The sequence below is a fragment of the Balaenoptera borealis genome (assembly GCF_965194805.1).
Source record: "Balaenoptera borealis genome assembly, chromosome: X".
Classification (NCBI taxonomy): domain Eukaryota; kingdom Metazoa; phylum Chordata; class Mammalia; order Artiodactyla; family Balaenopteridae; genus Balaenoptera; species Balaenoptera borealis.
Genome location: NC_138881.1, coordinates 9,289,355 through 9,310,934, shown reverse-complemented (window position 1 = coordinate 9,310,934; position 21,580 = coordinate 9,289,355). Strand labels below are relative to the sequence as shown.

Genomic DNA, 21,580 nt, shown 5'->3' with positions numbered 1-21,580 from the left:
ACACCATGAAGACGGATGCTCTGTTGCCCTACACATCCATTGTTTTATGAGACCAAACTTTGAATGCTTTTTTGCATTTTTTTAAGCTTTTAATTTCATTATTTAGACCTTAAATCCACAAATGAGTTACTTATATTCCTCAGTGCATAATACATGATCCTCTTCATTACCCATTTAAAAAATTTATTCTTTCCCTTTATTTTCCTCTCACACTACACTACCCTGACAGGTTCAATATATGTCTTTACATAGACATATACCCTTGAAAAATCCTCTTTCATAGTCCACTATTTTCATCAGCCCAAGTGATGTCTCTTTCCTGTTTTATTTTGTCAATTTTCTTCTTCATTCCCAACCCTGCCTTAGGCATACACCCTAACGTGGTTAATATATGTCTCTGAATAAGAATGTATTCTGGGAAAATATTCATTGTTATTTTGCATTTTTATATTTAAGATTTTAATTTATATAAATGCTGTTGCATGCAAGATCTGATTCTGTTTCTTATGATTTTACTTAACTCTATATATTTAAGATCTATCTATTTTTGTGTACTTTCAGTTCACTGCTTCTAAACACTGCTTTGTTTTCCATGGGCGACTTTCATTATGGGGTTTTTAATTCATTTTGAGGCCACTTTTACACAATGGTTTGAGATAACGGTCTGAGTTATTTTTCTTCATAAATAGAGCCAATTTTTGAAACATATTGTCATTGGTTTGGAATGAAATTAATCAGGCTCCTCTTTCTTCCCTCATTTTAAAGAAATTTAAGTTGAAATTAATTTAAAATGCTTAAATATCTTGCTTTATTTCTTCATATGGCTAACTAAAGCTAAGTATTCAATTCAATTAAATGAATATTTCTCAAGCACCTGCTCAGAGCTAAGTATCATGCTGAGTACTAGGAAAGCGAGATGAATTGAAGCCAGTGTTCCTTGTTACTTTGCAGTCTAGCAGGGGAGACACTTCCACACTAACAACATAATGTGGAAAATGCAGTAATGAAGGCATGTACTGAAGGTTATGAGAACCATGAAGGAGACTTCATAGAAGTGAAGTTCAAGCTGGGCCTCGATTCTTGAAGCAGGTGTAAGTGTTAGACATTTTTAAGGAAGTTAGAGGTCACATTCCAAAAAGAGGAAAAGGACTCTTTAAGATACCAAGATGTGACAAGAGGTGTGTTTTAATAGCAGCCAGGCGGTGCCATTAGGAGAAGGGAAGGGTGTGAGGATGAAATGCCAAGTCAGGGCTAGATTGTGACTGGTTAAGACCACATGCTTCCGAGAGCTGGTGATGGTCACGTGGTGCTTAACTGGGAGAGGGTCCTGATAAATTCTGAATTTTTGGAATAAAACTTTGGGCCAGGTAAATGCAACTGAAAGAGGAAGAAGCTGGTGTCAGGGAGACAAATTTAGGAGGCAATGGTCAGAGTCAAGGGTGAGATGGTGAGGGCCCGGTTCACAGCAATGGCAGCAGTGATGTGGAGGAGGGGATGGATTGGAGAGGTATCCAGGGATACCTTATTTCCCTTAAATGGGGGAATGTACCTCATTAACACCCCAAATCTTCAATCAATTGAAATTTTTTATGCAACCACAGAGAAGGAAATACTGCATTTTTAAAACCTCAGAATGGCTTAAATTGTCCACTTCATAGCTAGAGGGGGTTTAGTCCTCTTTTGCCAGGGGAGGCAGGCATGTCTCCCTGCGCTGACCAAGGCCTTGTAAGTTCTAGAATAAAGAACGTACCTCCCCACTCGGTTCCATTTTGAATGGATCGTGCTTCTCTATGACAGTCTTGGAATTCCTAGGCTGACCACTTACTTCTCCTCCAGTCCTTTGGGGCTACGGCTTTTTTCCCCTAATTGCGGACTTGAGATTGCTCTCAAAATAACTTATATTGTGAAGCTTATGTCTCTTGTCATTGTGCCAAAAGTGAGATGGGCAAAATATGTACTACTTTTATTTTCTAAAATTAAAAAAAAATAGCTGTAGAGGAAAAGTATTTGCTGGTACTTTTCTAGCCAGTGGTAGTTATATTCCCTAGGACGCTATATGCGCTGATGGGTGTTCATGAAAATAACTGGGACACATTACAGATTATTAGTTAGAAGAGAAATATATTAGTTTTTTCTTTAAATTAACCTGTAAATTAAATTCCTTTAATCTGTAAAAAATTATTGTAGCAAAACAATTATTTTGTTCACTTCCTTTGCTGAAATTTAGTACAATTCCTTTCAAAGTACTTTCTTTGGGGGAAAAATTGGCATTAAAGTATGTGTGAGGAAATATAATTCATCAAATGTAAATCATTAGCAGAATATTCAAACTGAAGGTGCAAGCATGCTGGGCAACTAGATAAAAGTGAGGTAGTGTAAGAAACAGGATAATTTCAAAGAGTAGTATTAACTTGAAACTATATTTTCCAAAACATGAAGAATAATAAAGCAGCTATTTTACATTTGGCCAAAACAATTTTTTTTAAAAAAATTTATTTATTTATTTATTTATTTACGGCTGTGTTGGGTCTTCGTTTCTGCGCGAGGGCTTTCTCTAGTTGTGGCAAGCGGGGGCCACTCTTCATCGTGGTGTGCGCGCCGCACCTCTCACTGTCGCGGCCTCTCTTGTTGCGGAGCACAGGCTCCAGACGCGCAGGCTCAGTAGTTGTGGCTCACGGGCCCAGTTGCTCCGCGGCATGTGGGATCTTCCCAGACCAGGGCTCGAACCCGTGTCCCCTGCATTGGCAGGCAGACTCTCAACCACTGCGCCACCAGGGAAGCCCACCAGAACAATTTTGAGTTAACAAGAGAAGTCTGGCTCCAACAAAGACCACCAGACTTGATGCTAAAGTTAGTGCTAAGAACACACTCAGTTCACTCAGCTCACATTTTTGTGGTGACCCAGTAACAAAGGAAAGCTTATGGCGTCCTTTATGTTGTTACAAATGGAGGTAGGTCTTAGCATCGAGGGCAAAGCTCATTTTCCTATATATTCTAAGATCACTGGTGCACATCTTTTATGGACAAATATATAAATATTTTGGTTTACTCTCAAAATTTTCCTGCTCTTCTCCATGCCGTGTTACTTATATTTTCCACAGAATGAATGTATTCAACTTCAAAATAGCACTATTCATTAGAAAACTTTCTGTAAAATCACAAATGGGAGACTTCCCTGGTGGTCCAGTGGTTAAGAATCCTTCTTGCAATTCAGGGGACACTGGTTCGATCCCTGGTTGGGAAACTAAGATCCCACATGCTGTGGGACAACTAAGCCTGCACACCGCAACTACTGAGCCTGTGTGCCACAACTAGAGAGCCCGTGTGCCTCAACTAGAGAGCCCGCCTGCCACAAACTACAGAGCCCAAGTGCCCTGGAACCCACACGCCACAACTAGAGAGGCTGCGTGCTGCAACTAATGAGCCCACATGCTCTGGAGCCCGCGTGCCACAACTAGAGAGAAGCCCGCATGCCACAACTAGAGAGAAGCTCATGCATCGCAATGAAGAGCCCGCATGCCTCAATGAAAGATCCTGCGTGCCACAACTAAGACTCGACGCAGCCAAAAAAAAGAAAAAGAAAAAGAAAAACTCACAAATGGGTTCTTTGAAAGCCCCGGTGTGAAAGAAAGTCAAGGCAGTTCACAGAGAAGGAAAAATTTTCAGTCCCTATAATGCATTGTGTGTACATGTTATGAAGGAAAAAAATGTTGGTTAGCCATGATGGATTAATCAACTTTCTGAAGACCAGTTTCATTTCAGAAAAAAAATTTGGGGGGGGGGATGTGGAAATTTCTATTAGAGAATTTTTCCAGAATTAAAAAATTGTAAAAATAAATGGAAATATAACAAGTTGCTCTTTATAAAATAGAAACACTTGGAAAGAAAGAAATAGAAGTATGAATTATGAGCAATCAAACTACTTACTGTTTTCTGTCAGCTGATACACCTACCAAAACACAGAATAAAAAGTGTTAGGTGTAACTGTACTTATTAATTTAAAAAACACTCATTGAGTGTTCACCATGTGTCAGGCACAGTTCTAAGCATTTTACAAGTATTAACTCATTGAACTCTCATAACAGCCCAGAAACAAAGATGGCTATTGTCCCATTTTTCAGTGGAGGAAATGGAGGCACAGAGCTGGTAAGGAGCAGAACCGGAAAATAAACCTGGCCCTGATTCTAGCATCTGTGCTCTTCACCCTTTGCTCTTTTGCCTCTTGGATATGCCTTTGCTATTTGCATGATTTGCTAGATGGTGGCCTATGAAGAAGAAAACAATGCAATCTCCCTAGCACTGCAGTATTCGATAGCCAGCAGTGCTTGTAACAGGGGAGCTGAAAGAGCTTTCTCATTTGTCGTCTCTCCCTGCATCCCTCCATACCCCTCCTGAGAGGGTGCAAATCCCTTCGCAACCTGTCAGTCTGCAATTTCTGACCCACCACCCTTTTTATTTCCCTCCCTTCCCATGTTTCTATTCCTAAAAACCCAGCTGGGCAGAGAGGAAACAATCTGGGTTGATGGAATTTCTCCCCCCACCCCCTCAGCTCTCAGTCTTGATTCTAAACTATTATCTTTCCAGGAATGATGAATTTATCTTTGAGTCTCATAGATAATCGGACTAAAGAACCTGGTCCCAGGAAGGATCCACTGATATGCATAAACTTTATATGTTCCAAGAGCTAGTATCTTAATTAATTAGTCTTGCTTGGTTCAGCCCCACTTTTTAAAAGAATTCTTCAATCATCTCTACAGTACTGCAATACTCAGGAAATTCATTAAAAAGCTGCTATTTTTCCATGTGAGTTATTTGTATAACTGCTCAGCTCTCTTAGTTAATTCCCCTTGTGGTTTCTGTGGAAATAATGAGGCAACCGGCTTGGAAATTGTGTTCTACAAAATTTCCTTCAAAGCCTAACAAGTAATGAAAGTTACATATTTGAGCTTTGCTTTGTAAGACACATGTTTATTTTCTTTTAAAAACTGATTTTACTACTATGGCATTGTCATTTTATACTTACATAGCACTCACTCACTGTGGATGAGCGAGTGAGAAAAGATGCCTGACTCATTAGTGGATTTTTATCACCATCCACATCATCAGACTAGCATTTGTTTAGAGATTTGACCAAAGTAGCATAGTTGGAGTCCGGAGCGGCTCCTTGAATCTTGGAGTCCTGTTTAATTAGTGCATCTACTGCTGATGGTTTGAGTTCTCTTGGATGTTTCTGACCAAGAAGTTGTGACATTGGGGCTGATCTTCATAGCCCAAGGTGAAATAGGCTCTAGAAAATACCTCAGAAGATTTGGGCAGATGAAGAATTCAGGTAACACTCATCGAGATCTCTATAATGAATTCCCCCCCAAATAGATACTCCCCTTGAATGTTTGTTTGTTTTCCTTATCCCAAATAGAGTGTTTTATTTCCCTGTTGAGTTATTGGGATAATTGTAGCTCTGTTGACCTGGCCTCAGAAAACTGGAGAGGATCCTGACTTCCATTTCAGCACCAGTTTCTGGATCTTGTCAAGTCTTGTGTTTATTTAAAAGATGATATATTTTGAGGTCAAATTAGTCTAAGCACCAAATTTAGGATTTTATGAAAGAAAAAAAGGCACAAGGGCAAAGGTTTGCAAAACCTAATATGAAGAGAAATGTTTGTGTAAAGTTTTTTAAGAATTAATGAAAACATGGGAGGTCATTGAAACACTGCCCCTGCAGGGCTGTGAACCCAACTGACAGCAGTGTCTGAAAGCATGAGAACTAGAAAGTGAACGCGCCCTTAAAGGCAAATGCAATGCGGGGGAGTCAGCCAGTGGCATATGTGCCAAAATTATATTTAGTTTTGGAAACTATAATTTGAGTGTAAGTGAAGTACTTTTACAAAGACACTTTTTAAATCACAGAAGTACTGTCTTTTCAGAGAGATTATAGATCTGTGGGTTGAACTGGAATGCCTGGCCCCCTGAAGGTAAATGCCATTGCCAATCAAGGCAATTGATTATTTAAAGCCTCTAACAGGTCCCTTAAGAGAAGCCAGACTTTGTTTTTCTTATAAGGACAGTGAAGTGAGCCTTTGGGAAAGCTTCAGGTCTATTAAGGCTTACCCTTTACATTTGCCTTGGTTGCTCAGAGTGTTTAAGGTCACCACCATTTGCCTTTTGGATTATTGTCTTAGTCTGAGTTCTCTACAGGCAAATAGATATCAAATCGGCTACCACTCCTCAGAAAGGTCTTTTTTCATCACTGTAGCTAAAGCAGCCCATCATTCCCTCTGTTTTCCACTCTTTATAGCACATGGCTTGAAATTATATCAATATATTAACTTGCTTATGTATTTGCCATGTGCCTCTCTTTACAATTTGGTAAGCTCTTTGAAGGCAGGGACACTTTCTTTTCTGTTTACTGCTGTATATCCAGCACAGAGGAGAATTCCTGGTGCATAAGTGGTTGCTCAATAAATACTTGCTGACTGTTTGAATATGCGTATAAAGCCATGATCACCCGCTTTGGGGTGAAATATCTCAAGAGATGCTTTGACTAGAACTTGAAGGTTCAAACCCACCTACGGAAAACTATTTGAGTTTGAAAACTATTTGACTAATTTGAGACAGGTCAGTCAAGAGATCTGTGCCGAAGTTTCTTTCTCTAGAAAGATCATGTGTGAAAATCAGTATTTCCAAGGTGTCCTGTGATTGCCACACAAAAGGGGCTACATTTTGGAAGAAGTTTCATTTCTGTTAGCAATAGAACAAAAAAGCTGACAAAGGAAAAAAAGAGGAGGAGAAAAGGTCTTTCTCACCAGCAGGTCACTTTCATTTGACTTTCAATCTTATCAAATGAAAGTGTCATTGAGTTCAATGTCTACCTTTAAAAGGTTGATAATGTTCTGCATTAGACTAATAGTTTGAGCTCTAGAAGAGAAAGAAGCTGGTTGACCATGGATTAAATCTTTTCAAATAAAGAGAGGCACCAACCAAATAGTGCTCGGAACGCTAGCTGTCCAGGGCTGCAAAAGGGGGCTCTAAGTCATCATTATCAATTACTTTGTCCCTCCAGGGTAGTTTGGGATTATGTTTTATCTGGCCCTTTCATTTCCAGTGTTTTTAATTTGCCTTTTAATACAAGAGTAAATGTCAAACCAGGACACTGAAGCAATCTATGAAAACAAATACTTTATCTTTCTGGAAATCGGTAGTAGTAAATCCATCTGGCTTCTCCTTAGAAGTCTTAGCCTCTGGATCTGGTCAATCATCTGAAAATCCCATGACTCTCTTTTGGAAGCTCTTTTTTTCTAGCAAGATTCTGACTCAAAAAAAAGCAATCTCCTCATCATTGTAATGATTTCTCCACTAAGTTAAAAATGTACCCCCAAAAAACCACCCCTCTTTTAGTTATAGCCAATATATATTTTGGAAAATATACTCATTTCTCAATTGGTGCTCTCAAGGGATACATTAACAAATAAATCAAGGGATGGATTCCAAAACTAGTTTTAGCTGTGTATATTCACGCCGTCTCTCAACAAATCTTGAAGCAGACTTTAAATACATATATATAACTCAGCACTGTTTGGCTAAGCTGAGTTAATGAACTGAGCTGAAAATGGTGACTCTTATGGTATGTGACGCATATCTCAATAAAGATGTTTTAAAAAATGAACTGAGCTAATTAATGTCACAGATGCAATTCAGAACAACGTTATAGAGGATGACCTCGGTGTGTCAGGTGGCAAGAATTCTAGCTCCAGTAATCTCTCATTCATTCACTCAAATTCATTCATTTTTTTTCATTTTAATTAGTGCCTATCTTGTATCAGGCATTGTAGAATATTCTGAGGCTAAGAAATGAATAGAATGCAATATCTCTTATCATAGGCATGTCACGTCATTTTTGTGCCACGGATTTCTCCATTTCTTAAGTAAATGGACTAGATACTGTGCTTTTCCTACTTGTATGAGTCTCATTGCTGGTGGAGATACTAACAACTAGGTCAAAGAAAGAGGCACAGATCTGAGGACATACTGAATGCATAAAATATTGCCTTGGCATTGCTGAGCTGTGTTTATTGCCAATAAAGGATATTATGCTTTTTAAAGAATTCAGGACTTTTTGAATAAAAGGTTTATGCAATCAAATGATAGTTGATTATTTCCTCAATCAGGCTCTCGAGTAGTTTAAGCATACTTTTTTCTATTTTCTTAATGATCCACATTTTGTCACGTTTGAGCCAAATAGATTCTTTCTTGGCCCGCCCTCCTTTATCAAATCAATCTCCATTTAGAAAGACACCATTTGCTCCAGCATCAATTGGAAATGCCTCAAGGATCATCTGGCTCAAGTACACTGACTTTTCCATTGATGAGAACCCATCTGGGCAAAAGGAGCCCTTCTGAATAATAAAAGGGAATTTAGTAACAGTAACTTCTCATAACCTTAAAACCCAGTTTGTTAGAATTGGCCTCCCTCACTTTATAAATAAAAAGAATTTGATGAGCTTACCACCACCCTAGGGACATCAGGCGAATCATAAAAAGCGAATAAAGGCCTTCTACTCAATTTCTTATTCAGTACACATGAATCAAACTAAACACAGCTTGTTTATGTCTCTAATAAGAGCGACGTGTCCAGTTTCAGGCTTTACAACTTAAGAGGAATATGCAGCAGGTGAAAAGTGCCCAAGAGCACATGTTTAAAGCACTAGATAGTGACATTGGGAAAAAAATTTAAAGATTTATCCTGGAAGAAAAAAGGCTAGAACTCTTTTAATAAGTGAATATATACACAAGAAACACAGCTCTGGCTGCCTAATTCCCGTCTGCATTCAGAAAGTATGAAGGGCAAGTTCAAATTAAATGTATGACATTCCTGTTCATGTTTTATGATGACCGTGATCTTTTGTCCTTCTTAGCCAGATTCAGTATTCATGAAGTGTAGTGGGAAGTAGATGGGTTTTGACATTGCACAGGTGTGGGTGTGAATCACTGATTTATGAAATGGGAATAAGAATATTCACATCACAGCAATATTGTGTAGAAATAATCTGCGTAAAGTTCTTGACATGGAATAGGTGCTTTTGAAATGTTAAGCCCTCCTTTCTCCCTTCTTCCACACCTGACCCCCACACCCAGACACCCCCAGTCTTGGCTTCGTGGTCTAGATAGTGTGAATGAGGAGATTAGCGTTTCTTTTTTGTTTGCCAGGCATCTTCCATAGAAAGCATATTTTAAAAACCCAGTTAGTATTGTCTGTTGGGACTAGCTTACTGGCTCCATCATTGACAAGCTAACTTGTATAAATCCTGGGTCTACCATTTACTAGATCACTTAGGCAAGTTTTTAACCTGTTAGTGACTCAGTTTCCTCATTTGGACAGTGAAGATAATAACTACCTCATCAAGTTGTGAGGACCATAGACAAACCATACTATGTGCCTTATTTCTATATTTCATGCTAATAAATTTTATTAATAATAGGTAACAGTTATTATGTGTTTGTTATATGTCAGAAAATGTACTAAATGCTTTATACCTCATAGCTATTAAGTCCATATATCAAAGAAAGTAATGAGTCTCTGAAGAATTAAATAACTTTACCCAAGGTTGGTTGGTCTCCCTCCCACCCTCTCTCTTTCTGTCTCTGTCTCTCTGTCTGTCTCTGTCTCTGTCTCACTCTCTCTCTCTCACACACACACACACCTAGGACTCAAACTTGATGTCCAACTCAAAGACCATGCATTTAATGAAATAGCAACAGTTTTGATAAGCAGATGCTTATATCATTATTGTTGTTTTAGTTCTTCCACAACAAGTCAAATCAACAAAGATACCTTCCTCTGGTGCCTGAGGATAATTCCAAGTTTTCTGAGACACAGAAGGTTAAGAGCCAGCAGGGACCTGAAAAGCCAAATTCCAGATGAGGAGACTGGGGCTGGGAGGTGGATTTATGATTATTGATTGAGCCCTTATTCTTATGTGATATGAACTGTTTCAGCACTGGGAATACAAGAGGAAACCAATCAGTGATGGCTCTTGCTTCATGAAACTTAAAATCTTGGCGATGTCAGAGCTTAAACATATATAATTGCATTAATAAATACCATATATAAGTGCTATGATGAAGAAAAGGTCTGAGAGTAAGAAAGCATATAACATCTACCTAATTTAGCCCAGGAAGGAGAAGTCAGGGAGAGCTTCTCAGCTTCCAGGTCTCAGTTTGAGCTGAGACCTGGAAATTGAGGAGGGATTTATTTTGCTCAAGGTTAGTTGACTGGGCTAGTTAGTAGCCAAGCCTGGATTAAAAATTAGATCTATGATTCTAATTTCTCTGTTTCCCTCACTGCACTGTAAATCTTCAACAACTTCTGACAGTTTGCATTTGCCAACTCCATGACATTGCTTTATAAAAACCATTTCTATTTAAAAAAGAAGGAAATCCCTTAAATTTGGCTCCCTGATTCACAGCCTGCTTATTACAATCATTGAGTGTCTTATTTCCATTCCTATATCTTTAAAGGGGGGTGGGAGTTCTTTGGTATGTCTCTAATCTTTGTCACGCCACAAAGCAGTGAACTGTGAAAAATACCCAAGGAATTCCCAATAAATCGTACAGGAGGCAAATGAAGGGCATCCAGCTATGAACCTGAGCAGCTCTCTTTTTTCAACTAGATCCCTGGAGGTTCTCTCTAGAGCAAACCTTACCAGGATTTGGTTCTCCATGCCTGTTGAGTTTGATCAGCTCCCATCTGTCCTTTCAAAGGCATTTCTCTTAGGTCCATTCTAGCATTTGCGCCTGATGTGTGTGCTCAGCCCCTTTAATGCAGAGTGAATTAAACACCAAAAAAGGTACCCTAAAGCGTCACAGCCCTCTGGACTTTAGTGTCTCTCTCTAGCTTGAGCCTGTGATACACTTCTCTGTGTTGCTGATCAATTACAAAACCAAGCCCCAAGTACCTTTCATGAAACAAATGCACAGAAGGGCAGAAGTTTCCTGAGGAGGCAAAGTGAGCTTCATCTTGAAGGAGGGCTGGAACCATGTGGGGGACCCACCTGCAGCTCAGCTGCTGCTATGACAATGATGTCAGCATGCTTAGCACCTAGGCAGGATGTGCCATTGACCGTTGTTCTCCTTTCTTTTAAAATGAAACACTGAAAAGCATTCATTAGCCATTCTCTTGCCCTGTTTTTAAAATCTTTGGGATTGCTTTTTGCTCAATGAATTCTTGGCTCTGGGTTTTATTAAAATGTTAGAAAGAATGAGAACCAAACTGTGACATATTATGCTTAAGAAGTGTAACAAAGTTCTACAAACTGGGTGGTTTAAAACAACAGAAATTTATTCTCTCACGGTTAAGGAGGCCAGAAGTCTGAAATCAAGGTGTCAAGAGGATTGGTTCCTTCTGGAGGCTGTAAGGGAGAATCTGTTTCATGCCTCTCTCCTAGCTTCCTGTGGTTGCTGGCAGTCCTTGGTGTTCCTTGATTTGTAGACACATCACTCCAACCTCTGCCTCCATTTTCACATGGCCTTTTCCTGTGTGTGTGTGTGTGTGTGTGTGTGTGTGTGTGTGTGTGTGTGTATTCAAATTGCCCTCTCCTTTCTCTTATAAAGACACCAGTCATTGAATTTAAGACTCACCCTAATCCAGTCTAACCTAATCTTAACCTCATTACATCTTCAAGGACCCTATTTCCAAATAAGGTCACATTCATTGGTTACAGCAGTTAGGACTTGGACATATCTTTTGGGAGGAATACAATTCAACTCAGTACAAGAGGTAAAAAGCCCTGCTCTCTATGTAATTCTCCTTGCCTTTCTATACTGACTGAAGGCACAATTCAACCATTATACAGTGCAAAATCTAGTGGTTAATGTTCATGGAACGTTAATAAAAGCATACCCAGGATGTGATGGGAATGTTCTGTATCTTGATTGTGGTGGTGGCTTCATAGGTACACACAGCTATCAAAGCTCATTGGTGCAGTTTAGTGTATGTAGATTACTCCTCAGTAAAGTAGATGAGAAAAAAATGCATACCTCAATCACAGTACCAATTGTTTTTCTTTTCTCCTCTCCCTTCTATACACCATCCCATCTTGTCATTAGAAAAACATAGTGGGCAAATAGGTTCTCCCATTTCCATTCAATATAGAGAAGTGAAGATTCTGGGGAAAAAAATAAAGTTTTCAGAGGAAAAAAATCTGTATTATTCAGTTACTTTAAAAATCAGACATATTGAAAAATGTTTAGACTGAAAATTTTAGAGTAATAACAAAATATTAAAGCCTGTTTACATTATTATATAATTCTTCATCCTCAAAAGTAGTTCTAAAACATACGCTATGGGAAGGTTTTAAAAACTACTTTAAGTAACTAAGTATAGCTGAACCATGTACCAGGTTCAGAAAAAATTAACTTACTTTGAGACTCCAAGGGCATCTTCACCCACAAAGACAGAAGAAAGTAAAACTAACAAAGAAGGAATGCCACTGGCACAAAACGCATGTTCAAAAATGTTTATAAACCGAAATTAAATTTGGTTGTCAGCCAACTTGTATTATTATTAAAAATCTCTTGAGATCAAGTTTCAAAGCCAAAAACAAAAGTGATGATGGTCACATATTTCGGATTTAGTGTTGGAAGACTCTTTCAAATGCTGGCTGCAGGTAAACAACAATTGTTTGTTTCATGCTTTGGTCCCTGAAACTCTGCTATGCACATCTAAACTGCAACCTGGCTTAAGATTTTTATACAACCTTGCTTTTTACCTGCCTCATTAATGAGTATCCTGAAAACAGAAGAGTTGATATTTAGAAATACTGTACTCATACCAGCTAGAAAAATAAACAAGTAATAGGGTAGAACAATGTGTGTATGCAAAACTGCTTTGTAAAGTTGAGAAGATAAAGATGAAACACTAGAAAACATAGAAGACGTTGCTAATATTTGCACAGAAAATGAGAGAATGAATGGTGTTGCAAGTGGCTTTTTGCGTGTTCATTGTAGGTGCTAACACAGAAACAGGACTTTTTTTCTCTCCATTGATTTTGCTTTTTTTTAAGTTCATAATTGGTAAGGGATGGTGGAATTAGACACACAAAGTAGGGGGAAAGTGAGAAATACGAATAAGAATAGTCATTTAGGTTTCTGAATATAGTACCAGAAGAAATTGTCACAGATCTTGAGGTTAACTAGATGAGTATGAAAACCTCAACTTGGTGCCTGCTTTAAAGAGAGAGTTCATGGTTCCAATTCTGGGAAATGTGAAACTGATCCAAAATATTGAGTCAAAAAACTGACCTGTTGGTATATAAACGTAACAGAGGGCAAAAATTTTCTACACGCTGATCTGAATATAGAGGATCCCAAACTTTCACTTGACTCAAAAAAGTGCCTTGCCTTGAAAGAACATATTGGTATTATTTAGTTGGTATTGACAACACCTCTAAAACTTGGGGAGGGTGGTGAAAATCCCAGCTAGACCATTTACTGGGTCGACCACGGGCCTTTTACAAACAGTTTTAAACAAAGGATTCATTAGCAAATTAGAAAGGTTTGACTAGATCTTTTGGGTGTAAGACCAGGTGAACTCGCATTAGGGATGGTCATTTAGTGTAGCTGGATTCGTAAAGTAATTTTAAAATTATTGATTTTGTATAGATTATAGTAATAACTCCCATCACTGTGCTTGTTCTCTCCAGGATGCTCTGTGCTAAGCATGCTGCATACATGAGGTCCTTTACTCATCTCGACAGCCTTCTGAAGTGAACATGATTTCGTAGACTGGGAAGTGAGGATGAGAGTTGTGAAGTGATGTGCTCAAGGTCACACAGCTAGATAAGAAATCAACAGATTGAAATCCATTCAGACATGGTCCCAAAGCACTTCCAAATGGAATGGCTTCTTAATCTGCAATTCTAGTCCTGCAAGAGTTAGAAGTCAAGGTTAGATCACATGGATCTGAATACTAGCCACTTAACTAGGGGTTTAGATGCTTCTAGATCTTGGTTTTCTTCATCTGTAGAACCGGGGGTTAAGTATTATAGCGCTCTTTCTCTCTCTCTCTCTCTCTCTGTGTGTGTGTGTGTGTGTGTGTGTGTGTGTGTGTGTGTGTGTGTGTGTGTGTATCTGTTGATTTGGATAGTGCATGCATATTTTCAGCCCAGTGCCTGCCATATAGGAAGTTCCAACAAGTGTTAGTTGTTCTTATATTGTTATATTAACAATTGATTGAAGGGTTAGGACCAAGCTGTTTGAGTAGATAATCTTGAATACAACACTAAATTCGAGTTGCCAAATGGTATGGACATGTTTGGTGCTTTTTCCCTTTAGTGTTGGCATAAATATTTTTTTTTCTGGATATTTCTTTAGGTATTATAATATTAAATTGTTCTCTAAGGTAGAGAGTTGAACTTATATCTTAGTCTTTTCACATCACAGTACCAGTTAGGACTCAATCTCTCAAATACCCTTTTATCTTGCAAATCATTATATTCACCATCTAGAGAATAACTATGGCACCATTTCCGTCTTTGGAAAGTGATCAGTGTTCCTCAGTGCTGGGTTGGTGTTTAACAAAGTGAGTTTTTGCTAATCTTACTCATACAGGATTATCCTGCGACTTGAAATTTACCTCCACTGTTATCTGTCATTTGTAATTTAAGTTCTTGGCTATTATATTCGTTCAGGGAGATCCTAGGATAGGAATTTAAAGAAACACTCTTGGTTCAGCTGCAAAAAATTCCTAGCTTATAATCAAGAAGTAATTTAGGCATGGGACACTATTGCTATTTAATGTAATTAGAATTCTTTTTTTTTTAATTATTTATTTATTTATTTTATTTTTGGCTGTGTTGGGTCTTCGTTTCTGTGCGAGGGCTTTCTCTAGTTGCGGCAAGCGGGGGCCACTCTTCATCGCGGTGCGCGGGCCTCTCACTGTCGCGGTCTATCTTGTTGCGGAGCACAGGCTTCCGACGCGCAGGCTCAGTAATCGTGGCTCACGGGCCCAGTTGCTCCGCGGCATGTGGGATCTTCCCAGACCAGGGCTCGAACCCGTGTCCCCTGCATTGGCAGGCGGACTCTCAACCACTGCGCCACCACGGAAGCCCAAATGTAATTAGAATTCTTAAATCCTGTAAAAGTTCTCCACCCGTTTCTCATATATTCCACATCACACAGATTAAAATCATGTCCTCCTTTTCATGTTTCAGTAGCTTGGAGGCAGAACCTTTGACTTCTTCTGTGGGAGAGTGAGATGCTGTGAATTGTTTACCCCAGATACCACTAAGAATGTAGAAATGATATCAGAGGGATCACAATCAGTTTGAGAGACATGGGCAGGATGAAACAAAAATCAGTGATGTTGCCTGACTTGGGAGCCAATCAGATAGAGGTCTGAAATATTATATGGCAGTCAATCAGGAAGTTCAATGTGATTTGGGACTATATAAGCAATGGGATTATATAACAAACAAGGGTAAAATAGGATGCCCTAACCTGGAATATTGGACCTCAGGACTATAAAGAAATAAGCAACTGGAGGCAGTCCAGAGGAGATCATCTACAATGATGGTTTTAAAGCAAAATATGAACTTTATAGTATAGCCAAACCACAAAGTCAGACCCAAGGGGCATGATAGAAATCTACAGATAGCTTGAGGGTCTAGACACCAAGGGGAAAGAGGAATTTTGGCTGGAGATAAGAAAAATTTCAAGGGATAAAGTTAAGAAAAGGGAAATTTAGGTTTAGCAGAATATATTCTTTGGTAGTAAGATGTATGTGTTTGTAGAACAGTGTCTCAAGGGAATAGAAAGAACACTGATGAATTTTCGAGGATCCTTGATAAGAGGATACCTTGATGTCAAGGTCTGTAGAACTTTCATTAGAATATTCTTGTGCCATGACCAGATGGAATAGATATATTTTTTATCCTGAGTTTCTAGGATAATTACAACAGGGAAGGAACAGTGAACACACTGTTCTGCCCTTTAATAAAAGGTATCCTTAGGCTTTGATTAACTTCGGCTCTGAGGAAAAAAACAAAACCAAAAACAAATATGGACACTACTTTTCAACATCAAATGCCCTAATAAAGGAGCAAAGTCTTAGACACCTGATTTTTAAAGTATATGCATTCAAAACCATCTATTTCTAAACTACCAGTTATATTGCTTCTGAAGCAGGCTGATGAATTGTAAGAAAGATTCTGGGGATCAACATAACAAAACCAGTCATTTTTGAAATTGGTAAATGAAACCCAGACCTTCCTTAATCAAGTCTGGCATAAAATGGCAGTCAGTCAGAAAGGCCAGTGTGAGCTGGGTCTGTATAAGCAAAGGGATTATATAACAAACAACAGTAAAATAGGATGCCCTAACTAGGAATGCATAAATAAGCCATACACCAAAATGACTGCAAAATAAGCCTAATAGCAGTCAGATTGGAAATCACAATAGTTTTAAAAATACCATTTTAAAAATCCAAATAATTTTCTTATAAAATCTTTCTTTCCAGAAGTGCCATTACATTTTCCCCGTGTGTTTTAAAAGCATATATACTTACACCGGGTTTTTAAAAAGGAGCCAGAGCTTAACTTTATGGATATTCAAAGCAATTTATTCATTATTCCCTATGCTGAGGCAAGCTCCAGGCTAATGGAGAGTCAGGACCTGTTGGAAATAAGATGATGAATGAACTGGATGCGTTTGCTCTAAGCCTCTGCTCACTGGCTCCCCAATATCCATGACCAAGCATGTGTGACTTCCTGCCTGGAGGGTATTCTTATTAGCCCTACGTCATTGTGGCAGGGTTGCATTTTCAACCCCATGGTCATCTTTTGGGCTTAGAGAAATAGCACATATATAAATTATAAATTACATTTGCTTAACCACCTGAGTTGTAAGTGGTCCTGTGACGTGTGACTTTGCTAACCATCTACTCCAAATACCAAAATCCAATGAAGCATAACCAGTTCCATGCACTGGTATCCAAATGGTAGAGACATTAAATGTTTACTAGTGACAAGTTACATGATATTGTTAACTAAGGAAAGGGCAGGCAAGACCCGCCCTCTTTTACTTCTACTGTGACTTGTTTGAGGAGGGAAGGAAGCAAATGACAACAATCCCCCAAATGTAATTTGGCGTGTGTAGTCATGCAGGAAAGTAAGCAATTTTACAGGCTGTGTCTCTCCACAGCACATCTAATCGTCAGCCACTGAAAAGAGTACTTATGTTTCAGGGTGAGAAGAGATGGGCGGCATTGAGGGTGGTGGGAAATTTGTATCTCATTTTTGTCTTGTGGCAGCAGATAGGTCATAAAGTTACAGGAGGGAACTCCCTGAGCGCAGTGGGTTCCGCTGCGTTTACAAAAACGGGTAGGTCAGAGATCCTGGGGTCCGAATGAAGCCCTTTATGGAGGTATCGAATTCTTCTGTTAATTAGATTTCATGACGTGACCCCTCCTAGACAGTCAAATACCTAGGACCGTCGAACACGTTTTTTAAGAAGAGAAAGACATTAAATTTCCCCCTGAAAATTTTATAGGGAATGAAACAAGCCTTCCAAAATCAAAGTTGGACAATTCTGATGTTATACGCAACACGGCGAATGTTTGTGTCAAACACTTGTATTTATAAGTTCACTGTAAGTTTTTTTTTCTTTAATAAAAGTAATGGTAAAAGAAAGTCACCTTTACATTTGTATAAAGTTCTCTTCACCCAGAAGTGGTAAAAGAGGACACACGAACACAGTTAAATAAAGTACGCAGGCATTTCCAACATTCTCTCTGCTCCACTGCTGAGATGGTTGTGAGATGCGTCGCAAAACTTAAATGTTACGTCAAAAAGCCCTCCGAGAAGCGGGCGAGGCTTCGCGCTTTATAGATTCTAGGGGTGGGACAGTAGCGGGGGAAGGTGCTCCCAGGCTTGTTTTCAAGCAGGGAACATTGACATCGCCAGCGTTTTCCAGCTTCCCAGGAATGAGGCCGCTGCGCGCTGCGCCCAAAGGCGTCCCACAGCAGAACCCGGAGACCGATCGCTTTGTGAGCGCCAATCTCCGCAGCCTTTGGGCTGACGCTGCGCCGGGCGCCTGCCCCCTGCTCGGCCTCACTCACCCCTCCTCCTCGAGTACAGTTACTGCACGACCCTTACATGGCGAGGACCCCTCCCCCTTCCCCTCCTTTTCTTAGTAGGTCCCCAGCTCCAGCCCATTCATCGGCAGCCACTACATTTGAACTGAATCTCTATCCTCCCTTTTAAAAAACAAAAACAGCAGGGCGGAGAAAAGGAAGGCAGGAGATTTATCTCCAACTTCAGAGCAGCCGTCTCGGGCTATCCATCTGACACCAGTGGGTGGGGTGCAATCTGACACTTCCCTTCCTTTCCAGAAACGTGAGCGGAGCTGGCGCCCCCTTCGATTTGGGGGAGGGGAGACGGGGGAGAAGGTCCGCACTTCCGTCCTTGGGGCTTTCTCCCCAGGAGACCCGGTACCGGTGGTGAGCGGTGCTCTCTCTGCGCCGCTCCCAGGTTTGGTGCCTGGAAAACTCCACGTTCTGCTTTCTCCTGCTCCTGGCTCCGCCCCAGCTCCAGACCTGGCTTCCCTCCCGCCCTACCCGTCCGGGCCGCCCCCTTCCCGCTGCCTCTAGCGCGAGCGTGCGGGGACATCTCCGCGCCTGCCCTGGGCCCAAGGCTGGGCTGAGAATATCAAGAGCCCCTCTCCGGCGGGTCATGGACAGCCGACCCTGTGGTTGTCCCCTTAGCTCCCTGAGCGCAGCTGGGAATTCTCTCCCACCCTAGCCGCTCAGCCCTTGGAAGGCCCTGGGCGCTGCGCGCTCCGTGTCCCCACTTTGTAGCGAGACCGGCACCTCGGGGGAACCTGGAGCTTGGAGACACTCTTGCGCCTAGCCAGTCAGAGGAGTGGGCGCAGCAGCCAAGTGGCGACCAGACGCGTAGCTTCAGAGGCCCGGATACGGCGACGGTGCACGGGGGCGCAGCCCGGGTGCCCAGCTCCAGCGCGGGAGGAGGAAGTCCCTCTCACTGCGCCGAGAGCGCGAGGGACGCGCCCTGGGCGCACGCCCAGGAGGCCTCCTCCCCAGCCCTCGGGACCGTCCTTAGGGCGCGAGGAGGAGCTTGCTGGAGACATCGAGGCTGTCCAGAGCCTGGGAGCGGGAGCGCGGCATCTCCTGCCTCAGCTGGGAAGGGGGAGTGGCGTTGGCCGCCGGAGCTGGGAACCCAGCGAGCGCCTGACCTTCCTCCTCCTCTTCCTTACCCTTTTCGTGACTTAGGCTCTGGGAGAAGGTTCTGGCGACCGAAGGAGCCCTCCCTCCTCACCCCTTTTCCTAGAAGGCTGGTGATGAATCTCCTGCTTCTGCCCCCGCCGGGGCACTTGGAGCGCGCTGGTGGCGCGTGAGCCGGGAACTGCCCTCCACCGGCCTCGGCGAGCCTTGGCCCGACCCCGCCTGGCAGCCTCGCCTGAGCCCCCTTGCTTTCTGCGCCCCAAAGCGCTAGCAGTTCCGAGAGCTGGAAGAGGGTGGCCCTCAGGCACAGCCCCGCCGAGATGTCCGCGCAGAGCCTCCTCCACAGTGTCTTCTCCTGCTCCTCGCCGGCCTCGGGCAGCGCGGCCTCGGCCAAGGGCTTCTCCAAGAGGAAGCTTCGCCAGACCCGCAGCCTGGACCCGGCTCTGATCGGCGGCTGCGGGGGCGAGGCGGGCTCAGAGGGCGGCTCGCGGGGGGCCACCGGGGGCCGCGTCTGCTCCCCGCTGTCCCTGGCCGAGGGTCTCGGCTCTCGCTTGGCGTCCTCTCCCCGGGGCCCGCCTCCCCGGGCCAACCGCCTCCCGTCCCCTAGACCCCTCTGCTCGTCCTTCTCCACACCCAGCACCCCTCTGGAGAAGTCACCTTCTGGCAGCTTCCACTTTGACTATGAGGTCCCCCTTGGTCGCAGCGGCCTCAAGAAGAGCATGGTATGGGACCTGCCTTCAGTCCTAGCCGGGCCGGGCAGTGGCCGCAGCACCATCCTCTGCTCCTCCGGGGGAGGCCCCAACGGCATCTTCGCTTCTCCCAGGAGGTGGCTCCAGCAAAGAAAGTTCCAGTCCCCACCCGACAGCCACGGCCAACCCTATGTCGTGTGGAAGTCCGAGGTAGGGTCCGGTGCCTCGTGTCCTCATGGCCCAAGGCTGGACACCTGGGCAGTTCTTTAATTCCTTCTCATTTACAGAGCCAGGGACCCACTGCGGGGTTTTCCTGGTGTGGCTGTTCCTCTTTGGCTGGTTAAATGGTGTCTGCAAATGGGACGTCCCTAGTGGCCACCCACACGTGTCTCGTTAGGACTTCTTGGCTCCACTTTGGAGCAGTGGTAGGAGCTAGAGGAAGAGGTGCTTTCCTTTTTGCGCTGCAGGTGATTTCCAAGGGTCATCTTATCCCTTCACCCAATGTTGATATTTTTTTGGAACTCACATGATCTATTTCCAAGCTGTTTATCAGGATTGGAGGAAATATATTTTGAAATGTTTCTGCCATCTGGTTGTTTTACAGAGAATTCAGGAACATTATTCTTGAGGGTGTTGATATGTGTGTGTGTAGGTCTGTGTGTTTGGGGGAGTAACTACTAGAATTCTCTAGTTTTGATCTTTTCTTCTCCCTAAAGGTCTGCTTTCAGAGAGCTATGGTACTGAGTACTAGTTTAATCCTGGAGAAAAAAAAAAAAAATCTCTGCTTAAGGCTATGAAAGATCATGGAAATATGCCCAAATTCCACTAAGGGCTACTAGTAGTTAGTGAAATACACATGAATCAGGAATCGTTAGTAAATAGAGAACTCAGAGGGAGGTATTTGGTACCTTTAAAAACGTTTGCTCTCTGGTTTAGAAGAATGGAGAACAGAGCTAATGGGAAACTGTGGTTGATGGGTACTTGGAAAGCTGCATGCTTTTAGAGAATAAATACTAGTTGTTTTAAAAATGAACAACTCCTAATCTCTTTCAGTCCACAAACTCTATAGATTTGCCTTGGATCTGTTTCTATAAGGAGAGATTCCATCCACTGTAATTAAATGTTTTAAAGTACAGTTAGAATTACAGAAATGAAATGAAATACCATGTAATTGCTGGAAATTTAGACTAAATAAAGGAAACACAACCAAGAAAAACAGCTAGAAAATAGTATCCAACATCATACCTTGCTCTGTTAACATGAGATGACTGTGAAATTTTGGCTTTTATTAGACTGCCTTAGAAAAATCAGCAGTATTTATCAGAAATACTCGTATCACATATTAGTAAAATATTAGTTACTGTGTCAAAGTAACTGCTGCTGTTGAGTGGGGAGCATGGATTACAAAAACTAACAAACACTGCTGACTGTTCTGCCCATTTTCTTGAGGAAGATAGGCAGTAGAGAGAAAAGTCCAGTAGGAGAGCAAGAGATTCTCTCCAAACCAGGGAACTTAGCATTAGAAAGAGGGTCAAGAATCTAAATATTGAATTTCTGTTGGTCTTTAGAAGGGCCTGGATTCCTTCTCTATATCAGAAGCACACGTTATCTGATTAATCTGTAGGAGTTGAGAGAAAGAGAGAGAAATGCAAAAGCAAGC

General features: G+C 41.8%; 1 protein-coding gene across 3 annotated transcripts in view; it reads left to right on the top strand.

The window, feature by feature from the left end:
• Nucleotides 1-15,111: 15,111 nt before the first annotated feature.
• The window catches only part of ARHGAP6 (Rho GTPase activating protein 6), a 491,169-nt gene continuing 484,700 nt past the window's right edge, over nt 15,112-21,580 (top strand). For 2 of the 3 annotated variants that reach the window (XM_082375536.1, XM_082375531.1), the window contains exon 1: nt 15,112-20,130. In XM_082375536.1, coding sequence (XP_082231662.1) covers nt 19,552-20,130 — 579 coding nt within the window. In that variant the 5' untranslated portion in view covers nt 15,112-19,551. The remainder of the gene's footprint in view (nt 20,131-21,580) is intronic. The other variant, XM_082375538.1, reaches the window with a different exon arrangement.